This window comes from Dreissena polymorpha, chromosome 14 (assembly GCF_020536995.1).
Source record: "Dreissena polymorpha isolate Duluth1 chromosome 14, UMN_Dpol_1.0, whole genome shotgun sequence".
NCBI classification, from domain to species: Eukaryota; Metazoa; Mollusca; class Bivalvia; order Myida; family Dreissenidae; genus Dreissena; species Dreissena polymorpha.
In genome coordinates this window covers 3,098,024-3,119,588 of record NC_068368.1, presented here as the reverse complement: position 1 = coordinate 3,119,588, position 21,565 = coordinate 3,098,024, and the positions used below count along the sequence as shown (strand labels likewise).

Here is a 21,565-nt window from a genome sequence, read left to right as displayed (position 1 = left end):
GCGACGATGCAAATTTTCACAGCCGCCATTTTGACAAAGAGACCGTGACAAAGCGACTAGTCAGATTAAGATTACAAATTAACCAAGTGTTGCCAACAAAGAAGTATTCATTGCAAAGGTTTGTTGAATTTGAGACATCTTATTGTTTTATTTGTTTTCGACTATGCTTTGTATTTACTAATAAAAACAACGGTGGGTAGTTTCACCAAATCATGCGTATCATTGTTTTAACTTCCATAATCCGATAAACATATGTTGTGGCTTTTTTCAAAAGGCTTGGTCAAATAAAACTCTATACTATTCATGTTGGTATTCTCACAAATGTTACATTTCAATGAATTGTGTGGTGAAAACTTAATTTACATTATTTGCAAATTTATTATTTTATAATAGCTCAAAGATTATAGAATTTTAGTCATTTTTTATTTTGTTATCACTATCAGTGCTATCAACATATGTCACAGCTTTTTTCGAAAGGCTCAGTCAATACTATCTCTATATTAATCTTGTAGGCATCTTTACAAACGATACATTTCAATGCATTGTGTGTTGCAATTTTTATTTGTATTATTTGCAAATTCATGATTTTGAATGAGCACAAAGACAATACAATTTAAGTTATTTATTTTTATTTTTTACCACTATCAGTTTGATCAACATATGTCGTGGCTCTTTTCGAAAGGCTCCGTCAATACTAGCCCTATAGTTATCATGTTTGTATCTTTACAAACGTTGCATTTCAATGCATTGTGTGGTGCAAATTTAATTTGCATTATTTGTAAAATCATAATTTTGTATTAGCTCAAAGATTATACAACTTTAGTCATTTTTTAATTTTGTAATCACTATCAATTTAATCAAATATGTCGCAGCATTTTAAGAAAGGCTCAGTCAATACTAGCCCTCTAATAATCATGATGGTATCTTTACAAACGTTGCATTTAAATCTATTGTGTGGTGCAAATTTCATTTACATTATTTGCAAAATCATTATTTTGTATAAGCTCACAAACAATACAATTTTAGTATTTTTTTATATTTTATAACCACTAGTAATTTGATTAACGTCGCAGCATTTTTGGAAAGGCTCAATACTAGCCCTTTATTAATCGGTTAAAATTCATATTGTTATATATTTTCAGTGTGCTGAAAAGAAGCAAAAGAGGGTCTCTTGCTCTTTAGACGGAAAGTTTGACCCCGCAAAGGAAAATGATATGACGCCAGCGAAACTTGGGCGTACAAACCCAGGTAATTTCCACATTAAGAACTTTTAATGGTTGAAAAACATTGTGGACTTTAAATAGTGCTGACATACATGGGTGTTCACGCCTACGCCAAAGATACTGATACTGTCTGATTTAACACGGAAATTGGATTCCTTTCTTTTCCTGAGACGTACCTTGAGCATCTCAGCACTAAGATGATGTAACTATATTCATGTCTACTATATAAAGCAGTGGCGACAATAAACTTCACAAACCTTCAGACTTGCCGAAGACAAAAGAAAATTCAGTATGAATTAGTTTTAAATATTCAATTGATTAAATTAAACTGTTGCATTTTTCATAAATGAACACATTCCAGCAGTGAATATCTCTGCTTAACTCAAAAGAGACTGTTAGATCTTTGATCATGTTAATCAAAAATCTGTTCCCAAAACTCATTATAAATATAAAATTTTCAAACTTGTTCAAACAAAATAATTTGGTATTTAATTTTAGTAAGCTTTTTGTATTGCTGTAGGCTTTGAATAAATCTTCTGCATCACCATGTCAGGAGGAATCTCTATCTTTTGTTGTTGAAATAATAAATAGAAAATTGTTAGTATTATTATCAAATTTATGTTGTTCTATTTCACATTGCAAATGGTTACTTGTGCAAAATCTTTTACAAACATGTGATTTTTTTTTACATGCTCTTGAGTTTTTAAAATATTTTCTTTAACTGAATGCACATTACACTTAGTAACATAAATGTATTGTTACACATACTCTTAAAATCAAATAATACCAAGATTACCTATCATGCATGAACTAATGTGTATGTTTCAGTGATTTACTGATTTATACTGAGAAAATAAACATTAACAACTTTTATGAATTGCCTTGCCTTCAAATTCTGCTGATTTTTTTTAAATACTTGAACACCAAATCACGAAAAGACTTTCAGTACTACTATGAATATCATGTTCAAAAGGAGTCCAACAGAATAATATAATGGCATGCGAACCTGTATTGTCTCGGATGATAAAGAACAATTATACATTTTAAATTGTAAGCAATTGACAGGCGTTGATAATGTTGATATTTTTCACACAGCAGAGTAACATTTTTAATTAATTAAAAGACCGGTCTTTGCTACATGCACATATGTGCGATATACAATGGCAATTGAAACCCTGTGTAACAAATGGTGGTGTTACTCGTCAAAGCATCCGGTAATTGGGTTCCGTGTAGCATACTGCGTGTTAATATTACTAATTATTTATTTACAAGACAAACAAGGCAAAATTGAACGAATATGTATTTGTTTATTAAACAACGAAAGTCGAATATTGCGAAACAACTATTACCATAAATGAGCGAAATCGCTTGCAATCGAATGAATCTGCTTTCCTTCAACTACTTGAAGGTCAGTCTGGCTGCACAGGTTCTGAGCGACTCTGTTGGTGAATATTAAAATGGCATGCGAAACTTTACTGCGTCGGAGGTTAAAAGAACAGTTATACATTTTGAGTTGTTTGCACTAAACATGTCTTGATTATGTTGCTATTTCAAACAAAACATGGTCACATTTTAATTCAATTTAAAGACCGGTCTTTTGAACATGCACATTCGTGCGATAAACAACGGCAATTTAACCTTGGCGAAACAACCGGCAATTAATATTCATCAAAGGGTCCGATAATTGGGTCCCCGTTCGACATACTGCGTAATAATTAGACTAATTAATGATTGATTTTGAAATCAACAACGCAATAATTGAACGAATAGGTACTTGTTCATTTAACACAAGATAATTTGAATCCGAAAAAAATAACCCGCTCAATACGCGAAATCCCTCGCAATCGATATCGTGTAGCCGCATTATCGCTACACAGGGACCAATTAATCGAGATTATCAAATCTCGCTCATCGGTTTATTTCGCGTGCTGTATCGGGATATCGCGAGGTTGCGCATCCCTTTGTTTGTATAGGTCCCTGATGCCACTAAGAATGTGTCTGTTATTGATATCAATGTAATCTTACCTGACTTGGCTTGTAATTCTTGACTTGACCACTATCCGAGGAACAGTCACTTCCAAATGACAATATAATTCTTCTTCAAGGCACTTTGCTCCCTTTTGCGTTCTTAGAAATCAATTGATGATTGCTTAATGTGGTATTATTTGCTAAGAAAAAAAATCAATGTTTACTTCGATATTGCTAAATAAATAAAAAAAAATTCAGTTTAGCCAGTTATTTCCGTTCAAAATACGTTAATGTTCTCGTCAATAGGTTTGTGCGGGCCAATGGGAATCCAACTCCACACCGTACATAGTTTGCAAACAATATATGCATATTACAACACATAATATGGATTTTATAGACACAAGCTTTTACACAACAATATTATTTTAAAGACAATATAATAATTAAAAAGTTATGTATCACAACTACTTGATTATAGGTAACAATAGTTCCAATTCTTTACGTCTAGTGGGCAGTAGAAATAAAAAAATCAAGCCATACACTGGACCTGAACTGACCTCTTTCTTGTTTTTTCAATGGCCATAATTTCGGATACTTAAATTCGGATCATTCTCGCATAGCACAGCTTTATATTTGTTATTATTGGCGATGTTTAATGTAAGATTTGTGATTAATATCTCTGGTACAGTTCTTGAAGTCTTATTTATTATCTCGACGCGTTTTTATGTCTATTAATTAATTTAAAGCCAAATTTTAACGGTTAAACCCCCTTTTTGGAACTAAACTTCCTTTTAAGCACATTTTGGGACCTGACTTCCAAATGATAAACAGCTCTTACCTATGTAAGAAGGTTTTATGCGAAATAACTTTTGTGAATGAATTCCGCATTGGTGCGAGTGTTTTGGAAATCATTTTAACTTGAGGAAATCAAGTTATCTTTTTTTATTAATTGTTTTATTATTAATGTTTATTATTGTATGTTTTATCGCATACTTAACGCTTACATTTAGTGTGTGTAAAATATAAGACATTCGACGGTATTATTAACACAGTGTAATCCTTATCTGTTTATTTTAACATATATGGAATACTTATGTTTGAATATGCATCAAAAGGAATACTATGCCTACTAAACGGAATACAATGCTTACTATTTTCAGATATCAAGACGCCATTTATATATGTCGAGGATGCCAAGATTAAAAAAGACGGCGTAACGAAGTGTGTACCGCTCTATAAAGCGAAAGGTACATGAAAACCCACCAATCAAACAAAAAAGATTCGTCGAAGTACCACGCCAAACAATCACATGTACGTGTAATATAAGTGTAATGAAAAAACAGAAAAGAGTAAAGCCGTTTCGATACTAGTATAAGGTTGCTGTAACCAAATACTGCCATTGTTGCGATTCGGAATACATGAAGCAATTTGGAATACCTGACACCTGCTTGGAAGATGCATATCGGTTGATGTTTTTTTAATGAAAGCTTAAATATTAATTGTTTATTTAATACAATGACATTTGACACGCTTTACCATACTGATACATGTATGTGACGTTGATGTGACAAATTTTGGACGACCTTCTTCTAAACCAGTTCTGAGTTGGTCACTATATTATAATCGCAAAAAGTGAAGTTGTAATGGATAGAAAGATTTGTGCAAATGCAATACACGATATGATTTCAGTAGAAGTGATCAATATATACATGTATTTTTTTTATCTTTTATACATATGTGAATACATATTATTTAAGACTGTTGTATTGAGGGAATAAAGTATTGGTTCATATTATTTCGTTTGTTCCTAACATTGCCTTCTAATCGTAAGTTAATATGTCAAATGCATAACGAATTCATTCCGACCCAAACCTTTTTTTTCATGTATGTAAGTGCTGAATACAATTGAAAATGTATGCAGAGACATCGTTGGAAGAAATGACGTAACACAGATAATGGTTTGATTTCATAAAAAAGTGAGAAACTAGCATGACATATACGGAACAAAACGTTTAATTAAGTAGCACTCATAGCAATTATATGTCAGACTTGTCTATGTAGAAATAATAAAATAAAACAAACAAAACAACCACATAATACATCAGCTGTACATTGTTTGTTTTGTTCGTTTGTTTTATTTGCTGTTTTAGTCCGGCTCTGTTTAAGGACTCTCTCTTGCATATTCTACATTAAAACTCATGTGGTCCATGAATGGGGAATGGTATCCCAGTCCTCCGCTTATGTTAAATTCCTAATTACATAATTGTATACTGCAACGAAAGATGCACTTATTATCACCCTTTAACCTTCGTCATCTGAAAAGACAGTAAAAGAATGGTTAAAGAAAATTTCATATCAGAATAAGGTCGACACGTCATAAAATACATTTAATTAATAAAAATATTACTGAAAAGGCTGATAAACATTCTATTAGCTCGTACATCAGCAACCCCACAACCCATCTTCTTTAAAATCGGTGAATTGATTCAGTTGGTCGGCAGGTTTTGTGTACAACATTTTTATAATCTACAGTAAAATGATTAAGAAAACCATTATATTGCACCACATAAAATGCTATAAAACTATACTATTGAAGTACACAAAGTCATATAAACTTTATTATAGATGGGTAGGTATGTCCTGTCAATCTCATTCACATATGAAAGAGCTGTTGATCATTTGGAAGTCATGTTATGCTGCTTAAAGTACCTATAGATGCATAACTTAATTTAGATTAAGCAAAATAAAACACTAGGTATTTGCCAAGATTCATAAGAGTCAAATATATACGAGAAGCAAGAGCGTAATCGTGCGCAGCAAGACTTGCTCATATAGAATTGAACCTCTCATGGCTTTCTTTCGAAATAATATCATGTCTCCGAACTAATATGCAATACGCCCGGTGTATTTTTTTAATATGCGGATTAATGCTCCGTTTAAGATCCATAGCTAATGAACGCCTCAATATTTAAAAAAATTTACACCGGATTAATGTTCACCGAGATTTTTTCATACAGATTTGATATAAATATTATAGAGCTGAACAAAAAATACATTAAGCCCTGTTTTCCCGGCACACGCGCTGGACATACACCTTCAAAAAAACGCTATACAAATTCCAGTACTTTTGCACGTAATAGATTGTTAACAATAACGGTTGAAATCCGTACGTGGGAATTTTTCTGGTAACCAAGAGCGACGTCAACGTTCATGAAGCCTTTCATTCATAAATGTATATATGCGTCGGGTGTCGAAACCAGCATCACCGGATGTAAAAATGATTTTGACCTGCATATTATCCGCTGCTGTGTGCATCTGCCAATTAGTTTAAAATGGATTTCGAACCGGTAAGTAGTAAACATAACATCAGAACATAATATCCCTTCCAAAAAAGGCGCTATGCTGCTTAATAGTACATGTTTATTGCCAAAACGTGAAGCTCCCCACGTATAATGTCGCAGTTTATAACAATACAAGTTATGTTTAATCTTTTGTAATGTAGCTTGAAGTTTCGTATCTTTGAAAAGTATGAAAGAGGTATACATTTAAACAGAGGAAACGTTCTTTAAAACATTTATATCAATGGTAAATTCAATCACGACAGAAAGTACGTGTATTTGGAAGTCATGTCCAAAAATGTGCTTAAAAGGAAGTCAGTTACAAAAAGAGGGGTTAATCCAACAGTTTTTGGCAATAAATTAGTAATAAGAGATAAAACGGCGTCGGGAAAATGAAATAATCATGGTTTTAGTTATATTTTACCGTACACGTGCATCAATACTGTGTATTATAAGAGAAAATGATATTTGCACATCCCATTTCTCGAACGTCACGTAAGGAGACAACAGATTTGTGAACAGTTTTCCTTCAATAACTTGTTTATCCTTACGTCAACGATCTTGAAACAAAAAACCGAGGGAAGCACAAACATCGAAGAGCCGAAAGGGCGTATTCATTCAAAAAAAATATAAATATAAACTGGCTTACCGGGTGAAAATATTCGCTATCCTTCACGAAAAACACTAAAACGACGCCATCTTTGAAGTTTTGCAACAACTTTCTCACTTAAACACGGTAAGCTCCTGTATACGCAGGCCCCCCTGTCTATGTTTTATAAGTTTCGCCGTTTTCATTGCTTTAATGAAAGTCGGAGCGTAAGCCGAATATCAGCCTTATAGGAAACATATCAAAATATGATATCTGCAAGTTTGCAATTTTATCATTGACACTAACAAAAAAATATTAATGATAGACACTACATGAACAATGAAAGGTCGAACACATAAATACACTCGACAAAATGTCCCTTGTTTCCTTCTAGCTCGCCCTAACTCGCAGATCGTGTTGTTGCAAACCAGTGAGTCCAACTACAAACACCTTTAAAGCCGATAACAATGTAAACTGTTTGAATAAAAGCAAACCATTTGAAAAAGATATTCCAGACTGCATGCCAATGAATTCCATGGACGCTCAAAAAGTTACATGGAAGAAAGTAAGCTCTCTTCTAGACATAATTTTTTAATGAGTATTGACTACTGTTTCTAGAATCTTTATTGTTCATCCAGAATGATGGAGATATCTGAAACATGGTATGAATGAAATGAAAACAGAATGAGATTATAATGAGCAATACAATATACAGATAGTCATATAGTCATATTTAATTACTCTATCCCCTCTTGAGTCATTGGTATAGTCCTTCTCCAATGGCTGGTTAAGTTGTTAGTTCAACGTTAATAAAATCAAAATCACTGATTGCAATTGAACACTTAAACAATAAAGTGTTTTGCTACCTGCAAACTGTGATATACGTGTATACTTACATTGTAAATGTTAGTTGAATACACATGACTATAATATTGAAAAAACAAGACAAGTGAACACTCATGGTGGGTCAAACTGGCTCGCACTATGGGGATTATTATGCCCGTTATCAAATGCACATAAACCTTTAACCAAATTGAAGGTTCACGCGATCTCGATGAACGTCGTGGAGGTGTGGAAGTTGGCATCACAACTGTACGTGGTTCCGGTGTTGATGGTACACGTTGTTGAGGCACTGGCTGAGGCGGAGCTACTGTGGGTGCTTTCGGAGCCACTGGAGTAGGATATCTCCATCATAAATGAGTATTGACTACTATTTCTAGAATCTTTATTGTTCATTCAGAATGAGGGAGATATCTGAAACATGGTATGAATGAAATGAAAACAGAATGAGATTGCAGTGAGAAATACAATATACAGATAGTCATATAGTCATATTCCTCTAATTTTCTTTGCACGCTTCGTCTTCTTGTACTTTATAACTTGTGTGTTTTTTATTTCTATTCTGAAGGGCGGAACGTAAGCCTAGCCAAGATCAGCGGTACAGGAGGCAATATCCTGAAAGCGGGGAACTGAGTTACATCACACCAATATTTAAAGGCTGAGATTTGAGAGATGAAAAACTTTATCACGGAATAATATTAAATGATATGTTATCAAATATATATATACTATAGTACTTTAAAAACGACAGTCGAAATGGTGTTATGAAATTATGAAAAAAACTATATCTGACTGTCAATTTTGTAACCAAAAAAAGAGCACTGTCGACTGTATTTTTTTACTGAACAGTACAACAAACAAGGCTTTAAACTCTGGTCAACAGTTGTATTATTTGTTGTTTGATTAAGCTAAATGTTATTGAAGCACAAATCTATCACTTCTATAGCACAAGTTACATACTGAACAAATAAGCTCCAACGTGTTTACGCTCTCAAAGCATTGTTTTCATCACTGAAATCAGTGTTCAGGTTAATAATCCAATATCCGAATACATCAATACATCAAACTATGGTGTATAACAAAGCGACTTTTGCTCAAGCATCCGGTTCATGGTGTTCGTGAATTACATTATTCACAAAATTCTGTTTAATATTTAAGGAATCATATCGATCAACGATATACAATTCTTCGTATTATTTTATTCAAATGATCAAGTCCTATTTTCAACTTTGTTCACATTAGCCAAACGAAAGTTGAATGACAAAAGTTGTTATTTTCGAAACAAAAGTAACCGACAAACAGGATTAAACTTTCTTTATATGGTTAGCCGTTTGAAATCATCACATCATTGAAATATTTAGGTAAAGCGTTATTTAAAAGGGAAACTGGTACAAACCAATACAATCAATATAAGAGTTACAAGATTCAAGATAAGGAAATTACACATATTTAAATATTGGTATAAAATAATATCATGTACACATGTTCTCATGAAATATTATATGCAATACTGCTTAATGACGTACAACAAAACATGCATACACCATAATACATTGGGAGTATGAAATCAAATCAATACTCTAGCAGCAAGGTTAAACTCATGTTTGGAATGAGAAAAAAACTCATCACACAAAGATTATTTGATTATAACAAACATGACTGGTACAGTGAATTTAATAATTTATAAATACTAAAAACATATTTCCTCATCAAAAATACATGGATACAGAATAATATATACGGAATATTACGCTAGTCAATTGTTCCAAGAGTTTGTATCACTCGAGTGGCTTGTGTGATGACGTATCACACGAGAGGCGGAGCCTCAAGTGTGATGCGAAATAGCATAAGCCACGAGAGTGATACAAACTTTTGGAACAATTAACTAGCGTAATATTCCTTTTATTATATACAACACTAACGAAACCATTTAACAAATGTATTTTTACTTTAACAAAACTGACAAAACAATGACTTAAACGGTACGCCATAGTTTATTTAAGACGTGTATGAATACAGTTTATGTAAATTAAAGTGTAAACATTCGAACCGGAAAAACACAGGTTTCCGACACGCTTACCTTTATGCCATCGTTAATCCAATTTTTATAACAATTAAGTTGACAACTTTAATCCGATGTTTATAACAAAAACGTTTAAACGATATGCACTTCCACTTCTATCTTCCATGTCTTTATCGAAACTTAGTTTAAACCACACTATTTTATTGTATTCCTCTCGAAATATACATTTATGCATGATAAACACACACTCCAAAATACGTTTTTAACACATAGTTTGCTGCTAAAAAAACACCAGGTCCGACATGTCCTTACAGAGTTTAGATAAAACTGTTGTGTTTTGTCACAGAAGTGACGTCACACGATGTACTACGTAATATATTTCGTAATAATAATAAATAAAAAATATTTCTATTTTCGGTGCGTGTAATGTGACGTCATTAAATGGGTCGAAGTAGTCCGGCTAGTATGGTAATACGGAATTGGAAACAGCAAGTAGCGTAATACGGGATTTTTTATTTCAACGATTGATACAACCTGTATTTTGCTAAAAGCTTTAAACATGTATATAATAAATGAATATAATTGCAACGAAACAATTTAAAATCGCACTAAATCAATTCCGCTGATATGTTAATTAGAACACAACATGAACAAATAAATCATCATTGAATACACTTATATGATGCGAAATGTTCACTGAACTATTTAGAAAACGAATAATATTTTGCTGAAATGACGTTTCAACGTCAAATGACGACACGAAATGTAAAGAGCATTCGGGATTTATAATTATGTTTGCGTAAATATTTATTTAATTTGCTCATTTAAAAGCATGTGATAATAAAGATCTGACACTCTTTGTCATTTCATACCATATTTAATTAAACTCGTCCTGGAAATTCGTTAGTAATCTCACCAAAGGCTCGCTTTCTAACAAAATTCCTGAACTCGTTTAATAAAATCTGGTATGATATGACAACTCGTGCCAGATCGTATATTTCATGTTGTAGTAATACTACTAATGTGGTATAGTGAAGAATTTATCTCTGTATTTTATGAACAACAGTCAATATCAATGTTATAGTGACACTTCTAATGTTATGAATTTGTAACACTCTTTGTTAACTTTTGTCATTACTAAAGTGTTATAATATTTATAATCCATGTGATTAGTCTTATTCTTAAACTTAATCTTTATATAACGAAGTCAGATTGTAGGACTTTCATTTCAAAACATATTTGTTACTGTGGACAAGACACTAAACGCTACCGTACTTCTCCTTTAAAACTATCACCCCTTATAGGATGGCGAAGACACGAACGCATAACTCCCTCTTACAAAAAACATGTATTACTCAAATTATTTACACAGATTTTTGCATATTCTTAAAGGGGCCTTTACACAGGTTTTTGCATGTATTGAAGTTTGTCATTAAATGCTTTATATTGATAATTGTAAACATTGGATCTAAAAAGCTTAAAACAAGAATACAATTAAAGAGAGAAAAAAGTAACCCTCAACTGAGCTCGAAACACTGACATCTGGAGTACAATACTATCGCTTAAACCACTCGCTCATCCGTGCTCACAATTTGAGTTATGTGTTTTATAATTTATATTAGCAATCCTCGTAGTTTCACAAAATATAACGACTTCAACATAACTCTATAAATTATTCAATCGTTTCGTGTTCAACAATTTATAATTGTCAGGTTTTAAAATCGTAAAAAGATGCATAAAATGGATATTTTAGAGCATGGTTAATTTTAGGTATTACTGTTTCCTCACAAATATCATATCTATATTTAAACATTGCGAAAACGTGAAAAGGCCATTCAATAACACGAACTTTTACTTGGCTGTATATTTATGTTTACAATTATGTTTACGTACACAAAAAGGGAGACTGTTTGTGCATAATCGCACAAGTTCAATATTCGAGAATGTGTTACGTACAAGTGTAATATTAATGCAGTTCGAACCGACTAAATTACCAGCTTCAATATTGCAATGCATAATTTGCTCGTCCCCGAGGTCAGTTTCAACAAATTAAAAAGCGGAAAAGGATCAAACTAAGGCACTTCGAAGCCGTCATTTTATTTGTGCTTTGACAAACACATAACAGTATGATACATTGTAGCATACAATACATCTTAATTAAAGCTGTGTTCCAAAATATGGATGTTAACGGACTTCAACTACAACTCTGTGTTTCGACAATTTAACGGTTTGAAGGTCGTTTGCTAACAAGGTTTGTAAGTAGTACAATTGCTGACTAGACGACCTTCCCGATGCAAACATCCTCCCCAAATCGCACATCGATGGCAACAGTCATCAGTTTCTATTGGCACAATCCTTTTTAATCGCCGACATCTTGGAGCAACTTTCCGAGGCATACACAACACAAACACATTTACTGACCGGTTTAAGTAGAGTGCATAAAACCAAAGACATTAACATCATATGCAAACCAGCAATATATAAATATATATATATTTTATCAAGGCATCCTGTCATCCTGAGATTTCCACTGTTCCTGTCTTATGAGCACTTCTCAGGAAACGCCTCGGAAAGGAATGTTTTTTTTATCTGATTCATTTCAATGAATTTACATTCTTTCGCGATAAAATCGACGACATCGGGTGCTGAATTTGAGAAGATACATGCGTCTATATATACAAAATATTATTAAATACTTATCCAGCAATCGCATTTTGAATGGAGATTCACAAATATGTTGACAGTTTGGATTTACTGATGGTCATATACCGTCAAGTTCAAGAAACATGACCCTCGAGTTTATGGTATTATGAGTAACTATTCCAAATGGAAATTGTTAGCCCCTCGCGTAATACATCTGTGCTTAGAATTAAACAACATATTAGGCGAATACATAATAATGTCATTATAGCTCTATCCCTTTTTTAAAGAAACAATTAACATATTTAAAATGTTTTTGATATGTCATTTACAGTATGTCATGTAATACATATTATTATTCGTATTATTCCAATAACTCTTGCAAAATAATATTGTACACACTATATGTTAGTTTTTACCATATCATAATTAGACTTCATTTAAATGAATAGTGTAATAAATCTAATATTTTTATTTCGTGCTTACTTAGATTAACTGTTCTTTAAAATGATGTGTGTTTTGTGTGTGTACTTCAATGCATGCTATTCATTTATATGTTAAAGACGATGAGCTTCACATGCACAAGTCAAAAATAAACTATTCTCTTCTGTTCTGTTAACAAATCTTTGGAGGATGCAAAGGATATAAAGTACTACACTATCCGAATCATTAGCTTTTCTGCTATTCCAGAAATCTGATACTGATTAAGTCCTTTGTTTTTTAAAAGCTTTCATGACACGTTTATTTCCACACGATTTCTTATACACTGTTATGAAAACCGAAACTCATGTCATATTCAAATCATTTTATAAGGATAACTGAAATTATCCAAACAATCTTAAATAATTTTGTGAATACAACTCTTTACTTCAATATAGGATATCTAAACTGTTTGATTTGTTTGAATAAACCAACCAGGATCAAAGTTTACCAGGATTCACGAATAAAAAGAAGATTATCAAGCATTTGGAGGTATCACATACTCTGGTCAAAGATGAGCAGACGAATTCCACAGGAATGACCAGTGTTTACCAGCATGCATGAATGTGGTATGCATAAATAATCGCCTCGCAGAGATTTCACTGGAACCAGCATAGTTGGATCAAAACCCCGCCGTTATAACCAACAACGTGATAATAGCCGAGCCACGTGGTACAATGATTTTCCCGTCGATAGTTTTTCTTTTCTTTTTTCTTAAGTAAGTTATTTATTTTTTTTATATTATGAACCTTAACGTATGCATTAATTTCAAAATATAAAAGAAAATGATACAACTTTTCTTTGTATAATAATTCAACAAAACTCTGCATGGAGATTGGTGCATACACTGTTCTTAGAGAAAGAAAAATTGTCATAGTGTCTGCAAGATACATTTGGTATGATGTTAGATGAGCCTATTGTCTTAGTTCCTCTTCTGCTCGTAAATTGTACCTTAATAGGTTGACAGAGAATATAGAGTGTCCTCGATATACATGCTGCAAACTGTTTTTGTTCAACTTGATTCCTAAAGTTCCTTGTGACGTAACACAGAAAATTGTATTAGAATTAATAATTTTATAATCAAATTGTAATTATATTAGGGTTAGTACTTTTATAATCAAATTGTAATACAGAGGCAAGAAACATACAAAATCGTAAATAACTACACTATAACTAAATAAAGACGGTTAGTAATTAAGATACCAAACGAAAACAAAGTAATTAAAATGTCATAACACACAATTAGGTCTCTTCTACGTAATAACTAAAAGTATCGTGGCTTGTTAAATACATAGAAACAATTAAACATACATTAATCAGGGAGAGGCGACTTCCCGAGATGTATTCTAGGTGTGGATAACAAATATGGGATGTCTATTCAATTAGAAACCCGCGCGGATTGAGACATAAAATCCGTCGGGATAATATGTCACCTGTCCAAGAGCGGCGAACCACTCTGACAGGCGAGAGTCGCGACGAAGTAATTGAGTACGGAACGGGTACTATAAATAGACAGTCAAACAGAAAGATTTTACCCTTGCCTTCTCTTAGGAAATATTCATTTTGTGTTATTTACTTTGGTTTTGAAATTATTTGTATATCTTAAATAAAGAACTTTAACTTTACATTCAGACTTGTGATTCATATTACGTGACATCCTCATGTGCACATGCTTTAACCTGCATTGGGTGTAAATGCCATTGCCTTCTTCTGTGTGCTACAAAAAACAAAGGGTGTACACAGTATTGAATCGGAGATACTTACTTTTCTTAGGGAATGATTTATAAATATTAACATTAAAAAAATATATAGGGTATGGACAAAAGCCATAACAAAGGCTCTACTTTTGTTAAAGAAGACACACGGACATACACACGGACGGACACACGGACAGACACACGGACAGTTGTTTTTACAATCAGTATCATAACTTAATTAAGCCTTCAAAAAAAGATCGATACAGCCTTTTAAATGGTTTCAGTTTAGAAGACACACTGAATGGAAATTAGACACTACTTTTGAAAACGCTTCTTAAATGCGTTTAAACTCGTACTTTTCATTTTGAAATACATTTCAACAAACCAGTTCTTTTAACAACCAGTCAGTGCGCAAACGCGGAAAAAGCGATTCGACTTTACTTTAAATAACGTACGTTGTTTGGAGTAAGCTATTTTGCGGATTGTCGTCGCTGAGCGGAGACCCTTATACATAAGAAAGACGATTTTATAAAAGTGTGTGTCTATTATCTGTAATAAATATTGAAATATTCATCGATTTTTTTAAAGCAGAAATCTTCTCACAGAAAGGTGTTATAAAACAAACAACCTTTGACAAAGGGGCGAGCTTCAGAAGCTGCAGTATTAATTGAGCGGACACTTCCAGTTGATTGGCTGTGTTTATTCAATTTAACCTTTGATATTGATGGCAGTGATGGCTGTGATAGATTTTAAGATGCGTATCGTGTTTGGATTGCTAGCGAGCGATGCGGTTGACGGTTGACGGGGCGACAATTGATGACACACACAATCTTCTGTCGAATCTAACGAATGAATACAACATCAACATTAGGCCAGCGTTTGATCAACTCATTCCAGTCAATGTAACGGTACAAATGTACCTTAAGTCAATCATGGAAATTGATGAAGTGAAGGGAACTTTGTCTTTCACAACAGGCTTCGTCATGGTATGGGAGGACTACCGACTAGAGTGGGAACCATCGCAATACGGGGGTTTGGAACATGTGTCTATTCCATTGAAACAGATATCGTTCCCTAAGCTTATTCTTTCGTCTCCCGCCACGGACAGAAGCTATATAACACAGACCTGGAGTAGAGCGCGAATTTATAGCAATGGACAAGTAAGTTATTTAGAAGGGGTAATGATAGAAAGCACATGCGATGTAAATGTTAAGTACTATCCATTTGACATTCAGTTTTGCAATACATCCTTCGTGTCACTGGGTTATACGAAAACAGAAATGAATCTAATAAGAATGGCAGAGTCAATAGACTTAACATTATATCTAGGAAATTCTATGTGGGATTTGGAATCAACGCATGCCAGTGTGGAAACTATCTTGGCAACAGGCGGCGAAAATCAAGAAATGTTATTCACATTTAATCTACGCAGAAAGCCTGAGTATGCAGTCGTTAACGTTATTTTGCCAATTTTATTTCTTGTTACGCTTAACGCGTTTGTGTTTCTTTTGATACCCGAATCTGGAGAAAGAGTTGGCTATAGCATCACGACGCTACTTGCAATCGCCGTCGACATGACAATCATCATGTCCAGTCTACCGAAGTCATCCGATCCAACGCCGCTTATCTTCTACAAACTCTTGGTGGACCTCATCTACAGTGCCCTAATAATGGTAATTGTAATACTGAACATGCGCTTGCACGGAAAAGACGACAATGTTCCGGTGCCGAAGTCTCTTGTATCCTTCTATCTGGCTCTGACTTGCAAAGAGTGTGGCGGAAAACCAGTGAGTCCAGAATCGGGCGGCTTTACAAAGGATCAAATTGCCAACGGTTTGGAGGAAAGCAAGGGCAAACTACATGAATACGATATTCCAGACAATTTGTCAATGAATTCCGTGGACGCTCAAAAAGTAACCTGGAAGAAACTCAGCTCTCTTCTGGATACGATTTTCTTTGTGCTGTTCGTCTGTCTATCTGTTATAAGTTTTGCCGTTTTCGTTGCTATACTGAAAGGCGGCGCAATAGCCACAACATCAGCGGTATAGGAGACATATCAAAGTTTAATATTTGTAAATTTGCAATATTATCATTGACACTTAAAGAAAAATATTAATGATAAAAAAAACATGTCAAAAAAAAAATTCGAACACATAAATACACTCGCGATAATGTGTCGTTTAAAAATTAAAAATGATGGAAACAGCAAATATCAGCATGTATTTGCAATGACTAAGTAATGTTGTTCGCAAATTGAGTTACAGCATTATTATATTGTCGTAATGATACACTATACATTTTATGCGTGGATAGTATTTCAGTTATTTTGTTTTATTCATTTGTTATATTAAATGTGTTAAATCTAATTTCCTGTGTTATATAAAAAACTACAATAGGTTTACAAGGTGGTCACTCCTGATAATTGTTTTTGAGTGTAGTTGGTCAAATGTTTTTGATAAATCGACATAGTGTCGACAATCCCAGCAATGCGTGACTTGTTCATAAACGAAGGCCAAATGTTTTCGTCAAATCCGGTCTCAAATCTAAGGTTAGCTGGCAGTTTCTCATAACAAACAACACATTTGAAAAAAAATCACTATAATCACATTTTATATAGAATCGAGTTCTTTGTGTTTGTATCACACACAATACGTATGTTTTTGTGTAATCTTGTATGCTGTATATTCCATAGTAATAGATGCTATGTTCTAATGATGATATGATTATATGTGGGTAACATTAGCATAATTTACAGATTGGGCAATTGATTCATTGCGTTATAAGTTGTTATAATGTTAAATATGGCATTGTCTCTGTTTGCTTTTTTTAATTTGGTTTCGAATGCTTTGAGTTTGCTTTATGTTTACCTGAGCGTGATTTGTGATTAATTTTCGGATATCGCTTCAAGGTACCTTTAACCACTCCATAATAATTACACATGGGCGTGAATATAAAAAGTAAGTATAAGATAAAGTAAACACACACTCAGCGCGATGTTTAAACCCAATAGCATCACATTTTTTAATTCAATGTGCCAAATGCCGATTACCTCGAGTCGCGCGTACATTCGCCTTGAATTATGCCGATTAAATGGCTTGTACTTTATGGCATAATAATATACAATTATTTTATAGTCAATTGTTTTTTTAGAGTACCCGCGGTATCGAGTGAAAAGAAAGCTATTTTCTTCCCCGGGTCCCAAATTTAACAATTGTTGGGTTGCAAATAGGTCGCTTGCATTAAACATATTATGCATTTTGTAAACTCAATAGAAACGTGAAGACTAAAGCTTCTGTTCTGTTCTGTTAACAAGGTTTTACTAAAGCCATATAAGGAAAAATGCCCCGCCCCCTGGCAGCCATGTTTTTCAATAAACCGGCATCATTTTCTTTAAATCGTCCAAGATATCATTGGGATGAATCTTCTGACCAAGTCTCATGAAGATCGGACAATAAATGTGGCCTCTATAGTGTTAACAAGGTTTACTATAGCCATATATAGCCATATAAGGAAAAAGGTACCGCCCCTTGGCAGCCATGTTTTTCAAGCAAACGTAACCATTTTCGAACTCATCCAAGATATAATTGAGGCCAATGTTCTGACCTGAAGACAATAAATGTGGCCTCTAGATTGTTAACAATGCAAATGTTGACGCCGCACAACGCATGACGGACGACGGACAAAAGGCGATCACAAAAGCTCACCATGAGCACAGGTGAGCTAAAAATGTATTTATAACAAAAGCAACATTACGGCAAGTTAAGCTTACACCCGTTGGCGTTTAGATCATATATTTATGCAGAAATTAAATTATAAAATTAGAAAATGTGTTAATTGTAACAAAATGGAATGCTCAAATTATTCAAAAGGGTAAATTAAGCCAGTTTTATGATTTGAATAGTTTTTATTATAAGGTCGACAGACTGCTAACTGAACTGGTCTTACAGTTTTACCAACCGAGTCCTGAAGGTCCCGAGCGCTAGCCCGATTCAGGGAGCCGTTTCATCAACGATTTACGACTAGTTGTAAATTACGATTTACATAAATTACGATGTTTCAATGAAATCGCGTTTCATCAAGCAAATCGTAAATTAAAATTACATAAATTTCATACATAAATATACGACTTGGTAAGGGCACCCGTAAATTAACGTAATGGCGGTCGTTTTTGTCATCCAAGATGGCAGGAGACGAACAATTACCAATGCCAAGGCTTTTAAGGGAGAGATTGTTCTCGAAAACCTAAGAGATGAGAACATTGCTTCGATATATCGTCTAAGTAAGGGCGGAATAGAGCGATTGTTGGTTTTGATCGGGGAAGACATAGCACCAACTTGCCGGCGAGCTCATCCCTTTCATTCCGTCGCTTAGGTATGTAAATAAGGCGAAGAAATCATTGATTTAAACAAGTATAATTATAATATTGTATTTATTTTCAAATAGCAAATAAGTAGCATTTAACCCAAAAACTTGAGAGTAGTTGCCCTTTGTTTACTTAGCATTTGACAACTCGGATTTTGCAAAATGGTTGAAGAATAAGTTATTGTTGTATCTTTTCTTAATACAAGCATTCGATGATTACCGTTATTAGTTTAAGCATTTATTGCTGTGTTTCTTTACAAATGACTTTATGTTAAACTCATTCTATTTTGTGTCGACGTGTACTTATCGATGACTTTAAGTGCAGACTGATTTACCCCACCCGCTAATGTTGAACTTGTAGTTGTTCTACTTCCAAATGTTATGATTGAACAATACTTTTCCTCGAAATTGTTGATTATAACATCGTGATCATGAAAATGAATATGACATCATGATATTGTTTGTGTTTGCTATTTTTAAACAAGTTATTGTATTGGTGAGTTAAGTAGATGCTGAGTAATGGTACCTTATGTATTTAATAATTGTAGAAAAATCACCTTAATTGTTTCTATATTGTTCTCATTTGATTACAATTTATTTATTTGTCAAATTCAATTCTGCAGTGCTATAAATATGCACCCCCCATCCAAAAAATTTATTTTGTGCATATTGATGGGGCTTTTTTATTTATTTACTCCTTTTCTGCATTCCTCCCTTTTGTGTTGGTAGTGTGAACATGAAATGATGAGCACTTTCATGTTAATGAATAACTTTTATTTTTTTTAATAGATTTTGGCATATTGCCAAGGGAGATGTTTACTGAGGATTCCATGCCATTAATGTGCAGGCTGTTGCTGACGCCAGCATGAGGTAAATGTAAATACAGCATTATGATTCATTACCTTATCATTAAATTTGGTATAAAAGCAGATAAATACCATAAAAGGTTGAAATAAGCGTAATGCTTTTCATCTTTGACATCTAATAATCATTAGTTACGTACATGCGCAAAAATCATTAACTACCACAATAAGCACCATTAGCACTGTGTGATCAAGCTTTTGTTCTTTTATGTGTTAGCCAATGCAGCTATCAGTATTATCTTTAAATATTGTCTTAAGTTACATTATTTCATCTAGGTAAGGTAACTAAAATATAGTGATTTGATAATACTTAAGCTAGTTTTGTGAAAATTATTGAGATGCTTTCCTACCTTAATCTAACAATATTAACTGTGGACTGCTGTTTTATCAAAGACAAAGCAACTGCCCAATAAAATATTTCAATTTACAGCAATATCTGAGCACCAATGATGAGGGTCATCTGCTGGGAGATAGTGGGTATCCGTTAAGGACTAACCTGATGACCCCTTAACCTCATCCCTCCCATGCTGCGGAACAGGCCTACAATGACCATCTATGTAGAGGGTGGGTAGTAGAAAGGGCATTTGGAGTGTTGAAATCACGAGATTGGTTATTATATAGGTTGTGAAATATAAGTCTTATTAGTGCGAGATCAACTTACCACACAGTATTTAAATGAAGTATTAGTGCCAATCTCTTTCTGACAGTGTCTTAAATCAAACGTAACTTCTAAAGCTTGATAACGTACAACTTTAATAATCAAATTTTAGAATTTATATGTAAATTTACTTTTATAATAACTGAGGGTTGTTTGCATGTGTAAATATGATGTTTCATAACAAAATGTCCGTTTAAATAAACTGATGATTTATTTGAAATCTTAAAAATTCATTTTGCTTATCCTCAGACTCTATGTATGAAATATTGTTTACAAGTGCATTTAAATGATATTGTGCATTAATAGTGAATACAGGCACAAATAAAGTGTTTTGTAGGCTATATATTATATATAATTTATATTGAAATTAAATTAATGTCAATGGTATAAGGACAATTTAGTCACTTAGACAAATGTCTATGTTAAAGAAATACTTTTGATATTTGTTTAGATATCTGCATGCCACTGGTGGATGTTGGCCTTTCAAGTCCAATAAGTGCTGTGAAATATCAACTGTGTACATGCCCCTGCATAACCTGTGTCTGGATTCAAACGTTCCACTGATAGAGGAATTGGTTGGAAATGTGATGGAACCGGAAGTTATGAACAACACACCAGTACATCGAGCAGCATGTGATAAGAGGCAGCAGCTGATCAAACTGTTTCATAAAATGTGTTAAAAATTTATAGTTATAAATGTTATAAAGTGATAGATGGCTCGAGTCTTCTCTGAATAGGCAGAGCTACACTACTCAGCCAAATGGCGTAAAGTTGTGTCATAGCTGATTTGGAAGGATTGGTATTCCTGGTCGTCTAGACACAATAGTTACAACAGCTGATGTTTGCATGTTTTATAATTGTGTATGCATAATTTGTCTAATATT

At 33.5% G+C, this 21,565-nt stretch overlaps 2 protein-coding genes across 2 annotated transcripts in view; both read left to right on the top strand.

Annotated features, from left to right (window-relative positions):
- Positions 1-21,565, top strand: part of LOC127858756 (beta-1,3-galactosyl-O-glycosyl-glycoprotein beta-1,6-N-acetylglucosaminyltransferase-like) — a 311,044-nt gene that overhangs the window by 79,303 nt on the left and 210,176 nt on the right. The gene's annotated exons all lie outside the window — the stretch shown is intronic.
- LOC127858489 (uncharacterized) lies at positions 16,373-16,846 on the top strand. The gene has a single exon (XM_052395675.1). It carries the CDS (start codon positions 16,373-16,375, stop codon positions 16,844-16,846), a length of 474 nt encoding a protein of 157 aa, XP_052251635.1.

Coding starts and splice junctions, on each gene's coding strand:
- LOC127858489 (XM_052395675.1), top strand. CDS start 16,373: ATGACAATCATCATGTCCAGTCTACCGAAGTCATCCGATCCAACGCCG.